Source organism: Athene noctua, chromosome 14 (genome assembly GCF_965140245.1).
Source record: "Athene noctua chromosome 14, bAthNoc1.hap1.1, whole genome shotgun sequence".
In the NCBI taxonomy this organism is placed as follows: Eukaryota; Metazoa; Chordata; class Aves; order Strigiformes; family Strigidae; genus Athene; species Athene noctua.
The window spans coordinates 1,209,440-1,226,719 of record NC_134050.1 but is presented as its reverse complement, the minus strand read 5'-3'; the positions used below and the strand labels follow the sequence as shown (position 1 = coordinate 1,226,719).

The following is a 17,280-nucleotide window of genomic DNA, read 5'->3' as shown; positions in this document are numbered from 1 at the left end:
CTTCGTAACTGATTTAGAAATCCAAGGGAGAACTGTAAAGCCACAAAAGTTCTGGGGCTAGAAAACATGCTCTGCGATACAGCGCTGCTGGGATCACTCTTCTTCACTTTGGCCAAGAGGAGGTGTGCAGGGTGACTCAGAGCCTGTCAGCGTTTCCACAGAGGGACATAGGTTATCCTGAAGACAGAACAGGTTCCAGTAGTTGGAAGCTGAAGACAGTCAAATTTAGTCTTTCAAAGGAAGGTAAGAGTTAAGACATGGGAAGTGTACCAGTTATCAGGGACTGACAGGACATGTCAGTTGCTTAGGATGAATAAAATGGGAGAGGACAGTTCTTCCTAAAACAAGTATTGGCTTCTGTGAAAAATTCAATAGCTAGTGGGAGTTTGACTGCTCACAGTTGCTCCTCTGCAGTTTTGAGGCTACAGATCTAGTTGTGTGCTCCAGCCCATGGGCTGAGGCTCACCGTTAAGGTAATTTTATTCCTGCATTTGATTTTTCTGTATCATCTCTGTGGGTTTGCCAATGTCTCCTCTGCCAACTCAGTTGTTTCTTTCCTGACTCCAACAGCCATGACTGGTATACTTAAGACATGGGTACTGCAGTTTAGCACCTACCTTAGTGCAGAAAGCGTTTGGACAGTAATCAGTAATGCATACTGTTAACGAAATTTGTAGTTACACCTGAAGGCAATCCAGATCTGTGTCTTTCAAGGGGACCTCTCAAGCACCAGACCTTAAATCCCTCACCTGGAGAGAGACCCCCGCTCTCACTTTCAGTCTTCTCAAGAGCAGAGTTTTAATTATGCCTTCTCTCAAACTGTAACAAGAATCTCATCGTGAGGGAGGGGGAGCCTTGCTGTGGCCATCTCTGCACTTGATTTTTGGTACCATTTTTAAAAAGTATAATTAGCATATTTATTCAAAAAGTATTTCAGTACTGTCCACCTATTCAGTGATTTCTCTGTATAACCCAGCCCTCTGATGACAGCGCTTTCTAATCCAGAACACCGCTGCTGTTCTGTAATACTAATTATGTCAGATCTGATTTGGGGGGCACCAGTAGGATACAGTGACAATTTAAGTATTCAGAGCTTCAGAAATGGGATTTAACTACTTCAGGTTTGTTTTCTGTCTCTATTTCCGTTCCACGTTCCAAATACAATCTCCCACTGAAGGTGCTAGTGCTGGTAAACTACCCTCTGTGGACTGTATTCAAGTCTTCTACAAAGAAACTTCTGCCCAGGAGAAGTGAAAGCTAATTAGTTGTTTCCTTATGATAAATTAAGAAACAAATAAAATAATTAAAAGCTTACTGTTCAAAAAGGATTCTGTTAATACCCAATGCAATTAAAATGCCATTATTTCTCAACATACAGCATGGTATGCAGCCCCTTGTACGTTCTGTAAGCTAGAAGAAAGCTAATGAGAGTAATCAAGGCTTGCCAATATCAGCTGATGAACTCCATCTATTTAGTCTGGTGAGAGGATGCTTCTGTGAATACACTGGAAGCTGTCTATCTATCTGAAAAGAGTCTTTTATTACATTTTTAAAGCTCTGGTATTTATTTCCCATATTACACAATGAGCGGAGCTACTAAAAATAAACAGGACTGTAAGTACTGATGCTGATGGAGTCCTGAAGTTTGTGAAATCCTAATTAAAATGTAGATGCTGGCCACAGATAGCTTTTTATAGCATCTTCCTTTGCCTTCAAGTATGCTTTGACTTCTCTGGATTCTCTAGCCATTCAACAAGCATGTCTGATGATACAGATAATTAAAAATATAGCACTGCAAGTAGAGAACTGCCTCAAAGGGAATGGGAGCAAGACTTAACAACCAGAGCAGGATGAACTAATTGAACTAGATTTTGCTGTCACGGATAGAGTGATGCACTTCACTCACAAGAGAGAAGCAACAATATATTTTATTGATGTAAGAAAGACGGTGAGTTAACAAAGCTCAACAGTAAATGCGACAGGGGTTTAATTTATCAAGATGCCACGGCAAGGTGCACCTGAGCAGTTACTGCAGAGAGGACAGGGTCAGACAAAACCGTCAGGGAGACCCTCCCGCTGAGTCGTGAGGTCCAGAAAGGACCCCCTTATCTTTTAAACTGCCTCCCAAAGAGGAGTCTAGGCAGGGCGGGATCCAGTCCCAGTCCCAGACTTGGTCAGCGGTTTATGTCCGAAGGATTCTGTATGCCTCATCAATCCTTTACAGCACTTGGCTGAGATTTCAGAGTGACATGCTATTAATTCCTTACCAAGAACCTGCTGCGGCAAGGACCCTCTCAACCTTGAAGGAGTGAGTAACCTTTAGAGGTGTCCCTGCTCAAGGGGAGATCCTGCCATGCAGGAGAGCTCAGCAGGCCCTGGGCTGTCCCCTGTTGATGGAACAAGACAGATAACTGACTTTTAGTCATATTTTTATACTGACTACAGATGTCCCTTTCTTCCAGCTTTGACTTGAGTCAGGCATTGCCCAGCGCTGTGGTCAGGCGTGTGCGTGTGCGTTGCCCAAATTAGACCCGTCTGCCCCAAATCCACTTGGCCATACGCATCCGTTTATCACTTGAGCAGGTTTATGGCAACAACACCACCATCACAAATATCAGTATTTACCCTGCATTCCAGACATGTGTCTTAAAACATGAATGAGGAAACTTTCTCATTTTTCTGCAAAACACACTTCTGAGAGGCACCATGATAGGCTGTGGTGGGAGATGGGACTTCAGGCTGTTTGACAGAAGACTCTAAAGCTTTTCGGAAAAAGGACTCTTCAGGTAACATTTTCCTCCTCCCTTGCATTGCTGAAATGTAATGAGAGAAATCCTTATGGCAGAAGTAGAAAATAGGGGTCATCCTCGGGTAGTGGTCTTGCTTTGGTAGATCTATTACAGAATTATTTAATTCTTGATTTGGTTAGAAGTGTGTGTGTGTATATTGAACAATTTCTTTTTTAAAAAGTTAATCTTTTACTTTGGTTTTAGAATTTGAAGTTATGTGGCTACCTTCAGTTGTAGACAGCTGGAGTCAGACGCTGAGATGTCCACTGCTACCTCGTGGACAGAGCAGTAGTTTAGTGACAGGGCAGTCACGTGGAGGGAACCACCACCAGCACCGCAGTGTTCTCATTGTACATCACGCTGGCTGGCTGGACCACTGATACTCTGTGGTCTCTTGGTGTGCAGGACAAACTTGCATTGAGCATTCAAAGCTTGTGCTATGTGTTTGTATAATCAGGATCCATCTAAGCAAATTTCCATGCTCCACAGTTTTGTACAGCTGCCAAGTGCAACAAGACCCAGTAAACTGTAGGCTTCAGTGACATTCTTCCTTCCAAGGCTTCTTCAAGTGTTTATAACTGTAATTATGTCAAATTGTGTAAATTAGCCCTGAAAAGACTCCCATCAACTGGGTAGCATTCTAGAATTTTATTGTTCAGGTTGTTTGTCAAGTCTTGTGATAGGGAAATGCTTATTTTGGCAATACTTCTATGCTGAGAAGTCTTCTAGGTGTTTGACAGTTCACCCAATTCAGTCTGTCTTGCCACTTCTTCATTTAATCAGAACAAAATTAGACCTTACAGCAAAATAGTAAGTAATCACCAGAAATTTTGCAAGGCAGAGAGGATAGAATTACAAGAATTATATGGGTAGTAAAATGGTCAGAATTTTACTAAAATATCAATTTAAATGTGGTATCAAGGAAGCTGCTCTGGCATCATGAACCATTAGGAAAACAAAAACTAACCTCAGCTGCCCTTGTTTAGTGCTGAACAATTAATCCTGCTCAGAGCCCGTGCGCTCTTTAGGACAAGGCAGTGTGCTGCAGCCGCCCGCTCCCCGGGGGACGCAGCAGGTCAGCAGCACGGTCACTGGCACGCGCTGCGCCGGCGCCTGCCCTGGGACAGCCAGGGGCACGGAGATGGAGGAGTGGCGGCCAGTGCCCTGGACAGGGACTCCTTGGGACACCTTTCCGCAGAAACTGCCCACGGCCCAACCGTGCTCTTCTGGAGCTCTTACTCCCTTTGTTCTGTGTGTTAAGAAATAGGGCATTCTAAATGCTGCAGCTGGGTTCTTTGGAGGGCTGTACTGGTTGGTTTTGGTGAGAAGTTTCCCAGTCTCCAGGCTCATTCCTCAGGTTTATTTGCTGATGGAGAGGCAGTTGTGACAACATCTGCCTGTGAGTGGAAGTCATCGCTACATGCATCACCTGGTGACCGCAGGTCATCTAGAAAATATACTTACGGCATGTTAGGACTCCTCCAGCAGCACAGCAAAGGCAAAAGAAGAAGTTTTTCAGTAATTACTCTTTATCTTGAAGTGTTTCCATGTTTCTATTTAGTTGGATAGGGATGTGACTGTTCTGGATGCTTCTAACCAGACTTGCTCTGCTGTCACTATTTGTTGTTGTGAGAAACTTGACAGGTGAGGGCTCTGGGTAAGAAGAGGTGCGAGAAAGGACACCAGGCAGAACTAAAAACCTGAGATGAATAGTTTTAAGGCGGTTCCATGATGAATTCTTTCTAGTACAGTAAGCTCTGTTAATTTAAGTAATTCAGCTATCGGTGTGGTTGCCATAGCGAGGTAAGAAGGGTATGCAGCTGCACTCGCTGGGCGGGAGGGGCTGTGCAGAGCCTGTGCTCAGCACTGTCGTGGACCCTGTCCACCAGCAGCCCCAGCTGCCTGCGATGCTACTACTGCTTCTACGTGCTGCAGAGATTGAGCTTCCAGTCAGTGCTGGAGGCTGCCACAGGAAACCTTCCAGTTCAGGACTGTTCAGAGGGGGTGGCTTACGCTATCCTGAGAAGCTGTAAATAAAATTTGTTGCTGGCAACAGCAGTTACCATATGTGTAGTTTCCCAAATACCACAGTAGGAATTTCTTTGGAAGGAAAAGAGAAGACAGATGAGAGCAAATTAATTACTCAGTTGTTACAGTATTCCACAGATAAACGTGATCCAGATCTCATTTAAATAGATATTAGATAATAGATTAAATCATTATTCCATGCAGCCATATAAAGAAAGAATAGACTTTAAAATTACTGAAAAACGTTTACATCTTGTTTCTCCTGAAGATTTTGGCCTCTGTCAGACAGTCACTCTGAATTACTCTTACCGACCTTCACCTTATGAAATGAAAGGCTGTGCAGTACTACCGCAGGCTAGAACCACGGCCCACAGCCCCACCCCAGACACTAAGGGAGTGCAGGCTGCAGACGGGGTGGCAGGATTGAACTGGAAGCCTGTGCAGTGAGTGTCCTGTGTGTACCAATTCCCTACGCCCCCTTGCTGAGCAGAAGTGGAGACAGACACCGTTACAGAGCAGTTTCCTTCTCACGCCCACTCCCGGTCCGCACCGCACACGCTAGCCAAGGACGTCTGTGTACAGGAGGGGTTCCCTCCAGTAGAGCTGTGTCGAAGGGAACAGTGGTCCCCATGAACTTCTTCAGATTCTTCCATTATGAGAGCCACAGGGTAGAAAAACAGCATCTTTAATTTATCAAGAATTTATGCTGTACTTCTCCCCCCAGAGGATGCAGATACACTCAGTATGTATTTGCAGCGTCAGGCACGCTGTCCTGCTACACAGCTATCTAACTCTGCAGGGCTACCTGCCTGGCAGCTCAGAACACAAAATGCCTGTGATCCTGTAAAAAGAAATACAGACTTTGATCCTGCAGGAGAAATATAAAGAAAAACAGAACTTAATTATTCAATTAATTGAGCTAACAGACTAGGTAACACCAGTATGTTCAGTGAGGCTGATTTTGAAATAACCCGTGTTTCCAAGTGTCCAGGTTTAAACTTTAACCACAAAAGCACTTCCACATGCCCCAGTGTTGGTGAGTGGGCCCAGTACATCAGCAGCACTTTTTTCTACACTTAGCTACTCTTTGATCAACTATTACCATAGTCTGGCTGTATTTAATATTTTAACTAACTGGCTAACTGCACTGGAGAACAAGGAACCTGAAACATCTGCTTAGACAGGAGAAGGTGATAGGTTAATGTTTCAATTTTCTTTTTGCTCTACTACATTTGTCCCTAATTCATGTGTAACTTAACCATTTCTTGTCATATTCAACACTTTATAAGAACAGGTTTATTAGTTTTTGGTACTCCTTGAGCTATGTCACACCAGAAGCCTACAAACTCTTTAATCCCATTTATGCACAGTGGAATTGTTTAGAAGTACAAAAATCTGAAAGCATTCAGTCTTTTTCAATTTTGAATACCTGACTTTAACTTAAATATGAAAATGTATATGCAAAACACGTGCAGAAAAAAATATTAAATACAACTATTACTATCTACTACTGTGTTTTAACAGCTGGTGTTAAATTTGCTTGCAGTTACTGCTGTAGCTAGTGGTAACCAAAATTTCTTTGTATAAGGATAGTTGTGTTTTTCTAGTAGCAAGTTTTAATCTTTGCAAATTGGGTGCAGAACTTGCCAGCTAGAAAGTTTGTGTGTGAATACAGCAGCAAAATGAGCTTTTAGTGGGTGCATTTCAAGTCTTTTCCAGCATATCACATTATGCAGTATTTACTCTCCTGAGGACTACATTTAAGCTCCAAAGACACTTGTGCCGAATTAATTTAGAAGGAAGTTAACACATACCCATGTTTTTCCTTCAAAACAGATACCCTATTTGCATATTTTAGCATATAATTTTAAACATCACATTTACAAAGAAATTATTTGTTCTAGTTCTACCTCATTTTTCCTAATTTCAGATGTCCAGATAGGCTCCATCCAAAAACCGCAGATGACAGCTGCTGCTGACAAGGTGCTGCATGGCATTATAATGACAGATAGCCAAAAGAAGGGCCAAAGCCAGAAGGTTTTCTACAACTTAACTGATAACCAACACTTACCAGATGAAGTGGCTGGGTTTCAGGAGATCTGAGCTCTGTTCTTGGTCCCTCCTTTGCATTACTGGACCAGTCACTTCTCGGGTTCTGCATACCTCAGCTATGAGATAGATGGAATTATTTTTACCTTTAGCATACATATTTTATTATTTCTAACTTCCCAGATGAAAACCAAAGTCTGTCCTGATCAAGTCAGTAGCAGCTGCATCTTTAATTCCAATTAAGACAAGAATAATATGTACATAAGCAAGATTTAGCTATGAGGTAACACCCTACAAATCTGAGACACAAATACTTCAGAAAAACGTTCACTTGGAAGGCAGTTAAATCAGGATGTGATAGTGATACGTGTGACAAGAAAGGAAGGTTTGTTATTTAGTGAGACGAGTCCAGTATCCTGAACCTGACAGTGATGATACCCAGTGTAAGAGACAAAAAAGTAGATTGTCTGAGTAAACTGTGCAAGGTTTGTGCTGCAGCTGCAAGGACATTCCTTTCCCAGTATCAATTCTAAACTGCTAACAGATTTGTGTGGTTACTAGGGAAAAAGCCATTTTCAATAACTAGATACTGTGACCAAAGAGCCTAACCTAAATTCCCCTGTTAGAATGTGCAGATCGATTGAAATACTAGTGCAAATTCATTTCTTAATTTTCTTCAGTTGGCACTCAATTTATTTCTTGGTCTCCAGAGATTGGTTTAATCATAAGCATATAATGACAATGCAGGCAGTTCGGTTTCTGGGTTAAAATGAGATAGGAAGCCTTCATACTGAGCACTCAGAAAATCTAGACTAATTAAATACACCACACACACAAGCAATAAAAGTGTCATTCAGTATTTTTGTTTTCCAAAGGAGTTACATTTTCGTTAAGAGTTACGTCTCACAAAGCAATAGCAATGCCTGTTTTCTCTCATGTAAAACCCATAAATCTTGTCTTTCCTAGGGAAAATATCAAAATCTTGGGTGTTCTAATTGTGCTGAAAGGAGTTTCTTGTTTGTCTGGCTGAAGCTGACTAACCAGGTATCCCCTGTGCTGAGGCTGGTAAACAACAACCTGAACTTTTCTTCATTAGTTTTCTAGATTAGAACAATATTTTCATCCGTAAGGACAAAAAGAGAAAGAACAAGGCAGTAAGTGCTCTTGGACATGATCTTGAGGTGCAGGCTGTGAGGGGATTTTCATTACCGAACTAATACTGCATCTTGGGCACCCGCAAAAGCGGGGAGGGAAGACGCCTTAACGAGTCTTGCACAAACAAGCACTGCAGGAGGAGCCTTAGAAAGCAACATACGCAGAAGTGATGTCCGCTTCTAAACCAAAAGAGCAACAATCTAGGAATACACAATTTGCCACATCACAGATCAGAAAATTAATTCAGGAGATGAATCACCTTATCTTAGAAGGCTGCCTGAGGCAGCAGCTCACCGTTACACCAGGAGGAGGATTCCCCCTGACCCCTAAGTGCCCTCTTCACCAAGGCCGAGATTTGATCCTCTCAGCATGGCTATAAAAAGTAGTTTTATCAGCACTTGAACCCAGCCCACTAAAACACCCCATCAGTCACTGAACACTGACGCCTCCAACAGTGAGTTCCACAGGTTTCCTACACCCACAGAAATCACAGTAGTTGTTGCAAATTTCTAACAATCCTTTTTTCCTTAGAAAGTTCATTTACCAGTTTCACACTGGTATCCACAGATATTCAGACTTTCAATCACTGAAGTCGGATCCTACTAATTTTCATTTACATCCGAAGCAAAGTCCTGTTTTTGTTTCATTTTAGTATATTTTGTAATTCCCTACCATCTGAATATTCCATCACACTTTAAAGCATCTTTGTTGCCTTTCTTTGTCTTCTTTAGACATCTTGAAGCAAGCCTAGATCAGGGCAGATAAATCAAGCCCGATTTGTTTGCAGAGGTCATTTATATGTAATCTCAGAAAGAAGGAGAAAAAGGTAACCTTTCTAAGCTTTACACAAACTGTATTTGTAGAACATGCAAATAAAGCCAATGTATCCAGCACTCCCAACTTTTTGTTCGTTATATCATCATACTGTTTCTCTAGAGGCAGCTACTGTATGGCACAATCTGTGAAAAATTATATAAAGAAAAAATTCTGGTTTTCAGTTAGAGCAAAAATTACCCTACAGAAAACACTGGTGGAGAGCACTAACTTTGGATTCTTTTCTGTAGGCTAATGTGTCACCCAAGGCTCCAGAGATATTTAGAAACACAGAATTTACCTCTATCTAACCCTCCTGCTCATAGAAGGAAGTATAAAATGTAGCCATTGTTAACTTATCTAGTGTAGAAACACATCTTAAGTAAATCCTACTTCAGAACTTTAGAGTATCAAAGTTCAGGCACTGAGCAGGCAGTGACTACTCGGGTTCTGCATTTACAGTTTTCCGAACGCTGCCAAGTAGGACAGTAGGGAGTAGATGGCACGAGGAGGATGCAGGAAAGACACCCACTGACAAACTAATAGAAAATGTCAACCTGTGAATCGTCTCTCACAGCATTTTTGGAGCTTACTCTGCTTTACTTACAGAGCACCTGTTTGCCAAGGAATTGGAAAATTTGTCATACTACTTTAGATTTGAGAAGGAATTAATCCATAACCTATATATATACACACCTCTACCCTTGACACAACCATAAAGCAGAAATTCTAAACTCAATAATGTCATCCAGTATTTCCGAGCAACGGGCAATACTGAAAATACATGAATGACTGTATGGAATAAATTACACCCTTTTTCCTGTGAACACTTTCTCACTGCAGCAGTATCCACAAATGACCACACAGAAGACAAAATGACTTGTGAAATTTTCTGAGGACTAAGTTTGGCATACTAATAGTCACTGAAAAATTTACCCCAGTATTCTGGAGAAATGAATGAGAAGATCACGTGTACTGTTTGGAGTGGAGACTATCCATGTTATACGGACCTCGACATAATTCTTTGTTTCAAATCTATGAAAGCAATAGTGAAGATTAAGAGTTTCTGCCTCAAAAGTAGAGCACTGACTGACATACAATAGAAAATTATAGACTAGTGAATGCAAGGATCGATATAGCATATGTGATACGAGACTGGCTACACCTAATAACCCTGTAAGACCTTCTGAAATAGCCATGGTTAGGCAAGCTGGTAAGAGCACTATTTTTTTCTCTCTTTTAGGTATAATACGAGCTTTAATGTGACAAGCAAAAAGTAGGTTTAAACTCCCTAACAAAAGCGTACACTTTATAGTAACTTGTTAAAAAGAGCCATCAGTCTGATTTTCAGTAATGCTGACAACCTCCAGCGTTTACTATCCTTCATTATTACAAGTGATCAAACCCTGTCTTAAGTTTCATGCCCGAGAGCTTTTACTAACTTACTTGTGAAGCCTTGGTTTAGTGTAAAGCAACAACCTCACTTCCCCGTTTTCCCTTTCTACATTGCTCTTTTTCTAGGAAATTTGGAAGTGGAGTACAACTTGCAGCTCATAGAGCCTGTCTAAATGGAATGTCATCTAGCACATGTGCCAAGTACAAACAATGACTAAACTGACCAAGTCAATTAGATGTTGCAAATTATTTATTCAGCTTTAATGATGCCACCTATGCACATATGAATCCTTTCTTTAAAATACCTAAACTATATCTCTCTCCTTTTCCTGTCGAGTGCTTTTTTTGTTCATACACCAAAACACAACCTTGGCAATCTGACTTCAGAGTAACAAAGGACAGAAAATTACTTGGTTCTTCCTGAAGAGATTTCTTACTAAAGAAAATCAGAGAGTAAATAGAATGGTAAATTTCTGTTAAAAACAGCCAGAAATAAAAAAGATTTATACTGCAGTGTAAAGGTGAGATTTTTGGCAAGAAAACCCGTGAGTTCTTCAGAACTTTTTGGCTAGGTGTATATTCACAGAAACTTTCAACGCATCTTTTGTCGTGAAGTCAGAACATGCTTTGTTTTGAAGGGACTTTATCTGAGGAGCACAAAATGGTATAACCCCAGTTTGCCGTAGCAGTGGTATTCCAGGTTACACAGTGCGTGTACACTAGACATATTTCTTTAAAAAAAATAATTCTTTAATGTCTCTGGTATTATTAAAGGAAACATCCCACTTGTAGCCCTCCAGACAGAGAAACTTTTATAACAGCTTTCAAGTAAGGGTGGTTCTGCAAGGACCAGTATTACAGAGAGGACCCGTCCCACTTACTGCCCTGCAGAATACAGAAAGGGAGAGGTGTGGGAACTGCACGTCCACCACCCCCCAATAAACCAAAACAGAAACCAGGGAACAGTTCAGCAAGGACTGTCTGATCACTTTGCACAGCTTATTAGTAGTCCAGCTCTAACCTAGAACATGTAACTGAATCCTTCCAACGTGCTGCCCTTTCTAAAAGCAAGTTGGCTTTTACATGCAGGAGCCACCCCGGGGCCGCCTACCGCAGGTTGGACATCCCTGCACTGCAGCAGCTGGCATCCTTAGATGCAGTATTACTGAATAAATTCTACCTTAAGAGAGATTTGAAAGGAAACCTCTTACATAGGGCAGATATGCAGAAAGTACAGTAACTCTAAAGGAAGCATTGCTTCCCACTGCATTATGACACGTTCCAGTCGCTGTGGGTCACACAGGATGCGTGACTTGAGGAGCAGTAACATGAAAAGCACGCTTATGAAGCGCTCGCTTCTGTACGTGTCTAAGGCTACCAGCAGGACTTGAGAGCATCTGTGCTTCTCACAGGAATTGCTTCAATTTGCGTTGCAAAACCCATCAAGTTTTCAGTCGAGCTGGTTAGTGCTGTCACATTCAGTCTAGTTTTATAAAATAGTTGACCTGGATATTTATTTATTGTCTCAAGCCTTCTGCCATTGAGCTGCCTCTCATCGACCAAGATCATAATCCTAACTGTTCGATTGGGCAGAACTCCTCTTTAACTCATTTCAGCCTACAGAGTTGTATTTGATGTATCATGATTAAAGATATTACCCTAGGCTATCATTTTTTTGCCTCTAAGTTGGAAAGTAGAGCTCTCACCTAGGATGGGGAAAGGGAACCAGACAGGCAACTCTAATACTAACTTCAGGCTAAGTGAAAGGCGCTTGCTGAGCAAGTGGTAAACATGGCTGGCTGAGTTTTAGACAAGTTTTAGTAAATGGTTATGTAAAAAAAAGAATTAAGTAAAAGGACACCTTTGTCTGCATTTGGCTTTGGGGTTCCAAATGCTAACGATGAAACGGACTGCAGAAACCATTCAGGAATACCCTAATTTGGAGGCAAACCAGTCCGAGTAGCAAAATGTAGAGGTAGCTTTCAGGAGGTCAGTCCTGCTTGCTGCCTTCTTTCGGTGGAGTTACTCAGTCCGTGTGCTTTCACGATTAAACAGCTCGCTGGGTCAGACTCTGCAACAGAGCGGGTGCACTGCCATCACCCGAGAGGCAACGGACCCATCCCACCGTCACAGCTTTGCATTAGGCAGATGAAGGCAAAAAAAAGGAACACAATTAAGTAGGCTAACAAGGAAATTTTAGTAAGTGCTGTAGAGACCCCTCTCCCTGTACTTCAGAGCCGTTCTCTCATTTATACGCTGGCTGGAAGGAGCCGAAGCCGTGCAGCCCGCCTCCTCTCCGAGGCATTAAGCCATGGCTCTGCACAGACCCACACCTCTGAGGAGCTGCACTGTTCTGTTTCGAACAGGACTTCAGCCTTTACCTTTCTCTTTCTTGTGGGGGGGGAAAAAAAAAATAAAAAAATCTTGCTCCTAAAAGCATCCCTGCTCTCTACACTGCTCAGTTCACACATTTTAGCCACTACTTAACTTTGGCATCTCTTTTATGTTCATCTGTACTCCGCAGGGTGATTTTTGGGTAACACTGCTGCAGAGTGCTTTGCAGCACATCAGAAAGAGCTTCCTCGGCTTTTTATCTCCCCAGTCGCTTGTTTCTGTTAAATAGAAGCTGGATTTCACATGAGGGCACATCAGGAAAAGAGGAGGAGTGGGGTGGGCTTTCTGTGTGGGTTTTGGTTGCTTGCTTATTTTGTTTTTCCTTAGGAGTGGTTTAAGTTTTGTGGATGTAGCTGCCTGTATTACACTATTTCACATGAATGCATTTACTGTAACACCTGTGTGTGCTCTACAAGATTTAGAAGAGAGAAAAAACATTGTCTCCACTGTGAATATCCTCCTTGCTCTACCCCAAAATCTGCCCACTCAAGAGGAAGAAACCCTTGACCACTGAAACAAATGGGAGTGAGGCAGAAATTCCAACTCAGCATGGCAGTGTTTGAGCCTTAGTGCTGTGCCTTCCTCTAACAGAGCCCTGAGATAGGAGACTGGGCCCCATACACAGCCCTGGGGGAGAAAGAATAGGCACCAAAGCACAGGATTCACAAAGTGCGGCCAACAAACCAGGTGTTCGCCCCAGCCCAGGTGCTGAAGCCAGCTAGACCTGAGCATTCCTCCTCCCTGGCCAAAAGGCTGTTCTCAAAGTTCATTTCTCAGAGTTGGGGCAACAAGAGTTTTGTACCAGGGAAACACTTGTGGTTTACCTGTCATGCTGTACGTGAAATGGAGAGAATTAATTCTGTTCCTTCACTTACGCTAGGAAGTTAGAAACGACAGGAGAGGTTTAAGAGTACCGTACCCAGATTCATCCCCCAGATCCAAAAATCAGGCTAGTAATGGAGCTGAACTAGTCTCCCATAACTGGTTATTTTTCTGGCAAGACAGAAAGGGGGACGGTGTATTTCTCCTGCTTCCTTAGCGCAAGATCTGAGCTGAGGGTGTCTTAGACACCAACACTGAGACAAAGACTAAACTGATAAATGAAAGACACAGGCCTAGTTAACCTAAATGACAGCAGCACGAGCACCTCCAGCATCAGCTGGAAGCACAAGGAAGTTGATCTTGGGTTTAGGCAGAAACCCTTGTGGTAAACTGTAATTCCCAATTTAAACCCAGGGAGCTGACCCTGGGTGCCATGCAACACTGAGGACGCAGAGAAAACCCACAATCAACAGTTTTCATTAAGAATAGAAACCCTATGTTTTGCTAGGAGATTAAAAAAAGATACAAAACAAACCAACACAACCCTTTGCCAATGAGGAAACATCCATTACCTTGGAGTTTTATATCTGAAGGACCTAATTCAAAGCTCATCACTGAATTAATTTGGAAAAAAAACCCCCACAACACTCACCACAGTGAGCTTTAGAAGACCAAAGTGCCTTGGAAGGGGGGGTGTGTGTGTGGGGGGTGTTTAGGCTAAGGGAACAAACAGCATATAATAAAGCTTTGGCTAATTTCCCATCCTATTTTTTTCAAATTTCTTGTACATCAAGCAGTTTTATTACTTACAGACAGCTTAGAGTTTATGCTCCTACCAGTCACCCAGATTTAACTGCTGTTATTAATCTGAATGTCAATAATAGTTATGCAGCAGTGGGAAATGCAGTTCACTCGGGGTTTTGTTATGGAGGTATGTTAAAATGCCTACTGCGTGCCTGTCCATGAAGTATTCAGTGAAAATTGTATCGCGACTGCATGTAGGTCTACCAAGTAGGACTGACGTTTTGACTTTTGAGGATTACTCTAGAAATGGTCTCTCTTACCCAAAGTCATATTTAAAAGACTTAGAGCTTTCAAACCTAATTCTGTATTTCATTAGCCAGGCCCAAAAAATGTTTTTCGAACTCCCTTCTCAGAGACAGTACTTGCTAAGTATTACTGGTAGGATAGGAGGAGAGGAGACCCCAGTAACCCGTGTGAACGAAGCAGAACCTGTACTGAACGGCAGAGCTACCCTTGTGTGAGGAACTGCCTTCTCCGGAAAAGCAAGCTCAGCGTTTCTGTGGGATTTATTCCAATATCCTTGTGATTATCATAGAAATCAATCACAGTTATGACCTTCTAATGCAAGGTATAACACAGACTTGAACAAAACTGATGAGGTGGGGCTTCTTTGTATGGGGCTGGGTGGTGGTGTGGGGTTTTTTATAGCAACTGTTTTTCCCCCATAGTACAAACAAGTGATCTCCATGTGGCTGCTCTTTCCATATGTCAGTGTACTAATCTGTACTGATTTACGCTCCAGTCTTTGATTTGCAGATTAAGCCAGTAATTCTCTACTATACAAGTCCAAGATACTCTAGAGAAAGCCAGACTTCCAGACTTCTGTGCAAATTACTCTGTATAGAAGCTTCCCAGACACTAATGTGTACAAGTTATCTATTATCTTTATTAGACAGGAGAGAGGTGAAAGAACCAACTGAAACCAGAATTAAAGGAAAAAAATGTCACCTACATGATCATTTAGCTGTGATTTAGTCTATAGTTAACTGCGATAGCCCCAAGTGATTTAAGATTTGCTGCAGCTCAGCAGTGAATGTAGGGCTTCCACATGGCAGTATTAAGCAGAGAATTGAATGGAGAGTCAATACTGAGGAATAGCAACAGAACATTATTCATCTCGGAATTCAAAGAATAAATTTTTCTGCGTTTCATCCTACATCCAGGACACCCCTAGCCAAGGCACTGGTCCTCTTCTGCCTTTTTGTTAGTTTGTTTGCGAGGCACAGCAGAGCCCCTAAGCTAGGTAACTAGAGCAGTCGGGGAAGCTTTTGGCTCAGGGTTAAAAAGCATGGCTAGAAACACGGCTTGGCTCTAGAAACCCCTTTTGCTGAAACGGTCACCAGGCACTTGAGGCTGTTCTGAACTGCAGCAGGGATTAAACCAGCCTGTGACGAAGGGAGCCTTCACTCCCAACCCAGCCGAGTGCTCAGCTACCTTGGGGTTCAGCCTCGCTCTGAAACACCTTCTACAGTAGCAGTGCCCTTCAGCAGATGGGCACTGGGATGGTCTCGAATCGCTATTCTCACGCAGTAGCAATGCAACAATTTCACAATGTTTAAGACAAACTTTTTTATTTTTTTCCTCTCTCTCTATCTTTAAAGGGAGGTCCAATCCAGAACCGAAAATCCAAGCGTTGCCTGGAATTGCAGGAAAACAATGAAAATGAATTTGGATTTCAACTCGTCCTTCAGAAATGCACTGGACAACGCTGGTCTATAACAAACGTTCTGAAAAGCTTGTCATCATAGCAGACTAAATTTTTTACCCATTTATTTTGCTACTATGTAGCAAATACTGCATTGTTGCCTGCTGTACTGTACTCCTCTCACACCCCCCCATCTCCCTGGTTCCTTTTCTCCTCTTTTTTTGTCCCTTTGATTTTATTTTGTGAGTGTGTGGAACTTGGGTTTGTGGGCTGAAAATAAGACTTTTTATTTGACAATGATGTTTTCATGGCATTTATAGAGACGTTGAATGACAGGTGATAGGTAGGCTATCCTGAAATATTTTACAACTGTAAATAGGAAACAAATGGAGAATATTTATAACTCAAAACTTTTATTGAATAAAAAAGTCCAAACACTATTACTGTCTAGCTGTCTCCATGGAAATCCATTTGGAAGTTAACTAGTGGTTTCATTGTTTTCATTAACCCAGTGCTGATGCTCAGCCCGTTGTTGGCAATCATCAGTATTCTCCAGACTTGTGGTAAAAAGTCCTGCCTGCACACCTGTACCTGCAGCAAAGGTGAATTTCCTCCTTTCTCCCTCCTGGGACACTTGTCTGGGCCACTGTAGCTACTAGTGTGCAAATACAGAGGGAAGTGTGGTGTGTGAAGGTGTATAATATGCACCCACCTACTTTTCCTCACCAGTACTACTAAATAAAACCACAAAGAGAACCCCAGGACTCAAGCAAGGCAGGGAATAGAATTAATTAAAAAGAAGGAAATGCAGCTACAAGAGAAAAGCAGCAGCTACTAGAAGAAAAATCGGAAAAAAAAAACCCCCACCCAACAGACATTTCTCAATGGGTTGGCCTCTGTTTCAATGACTCCACTTTCCTTCCAATTGTTCATAGTTCTTACAACTTTTTTTTTTTTTTTAATGCACTGCTGCCTGGCTACCACAGACTTGGATAAAAATGGCTCCATGCAAGAGCAACAACGAAAAGCATGAAGTCACTCCTTCTCCCTCCCTTTAAGGAGGTGTGAATGCAATGCTGTATCACTCCATCTCACCTAAGAATGGGATGAGGCAAGGAAGAAACGCTCTCATGAGATAAACCAGAATACTAGGATGACTGGCCTCTTTATTTCCAGCTGCTTTTATTTGTGTATAAATTCTTTTATTACTCTATTTGTTCTTTTTATTCTGTTGTTTGTTACCTTAAGTAACGGTCAGAACCTCTTTTGGAGCCGGTTATGTCCCAAATGTCTTTTACAGACTGGCTTCACATTCTGACCAACTAGCAGTATTGTTTCTGATGTCTGTTTAGTAAGTCGTGGGGCAGGTTAATTATGTGTGTTCAG

At 42.1% G+C, this 17,280-nt stretch overlaps 1 protein-coding gene across 2 annotated transcripts in view; it reads left to right on the top strand.

Moving 5' to 3' along the window:
• GALNT18 (polypeptide N-acetylgalactosaminyltransferase 18) overlaps window positions 1-16,324 on the top strand; it is a 308,217-nt gene extending 291,893 nt beyond the window's left edge. For both annotated transcript variants that reach the window (XM_074918427.1, XM_074918426.1), the window contains one exon: window positions 15,851-16,324. In XM_074918427.1, the coding sequence (XP_074774528.1) occupies window positions 15,851-15,997 (147 nt within the window). In that variant the 3' untranslated portion in view covers window positions 15,998-16,324. The remainder of the gene's footprint in view (window positions 1-15,850) is intronic.
• The last annotated feature ends 956 nt before the right edge of the window (window positions 16,325-17,280 follow it).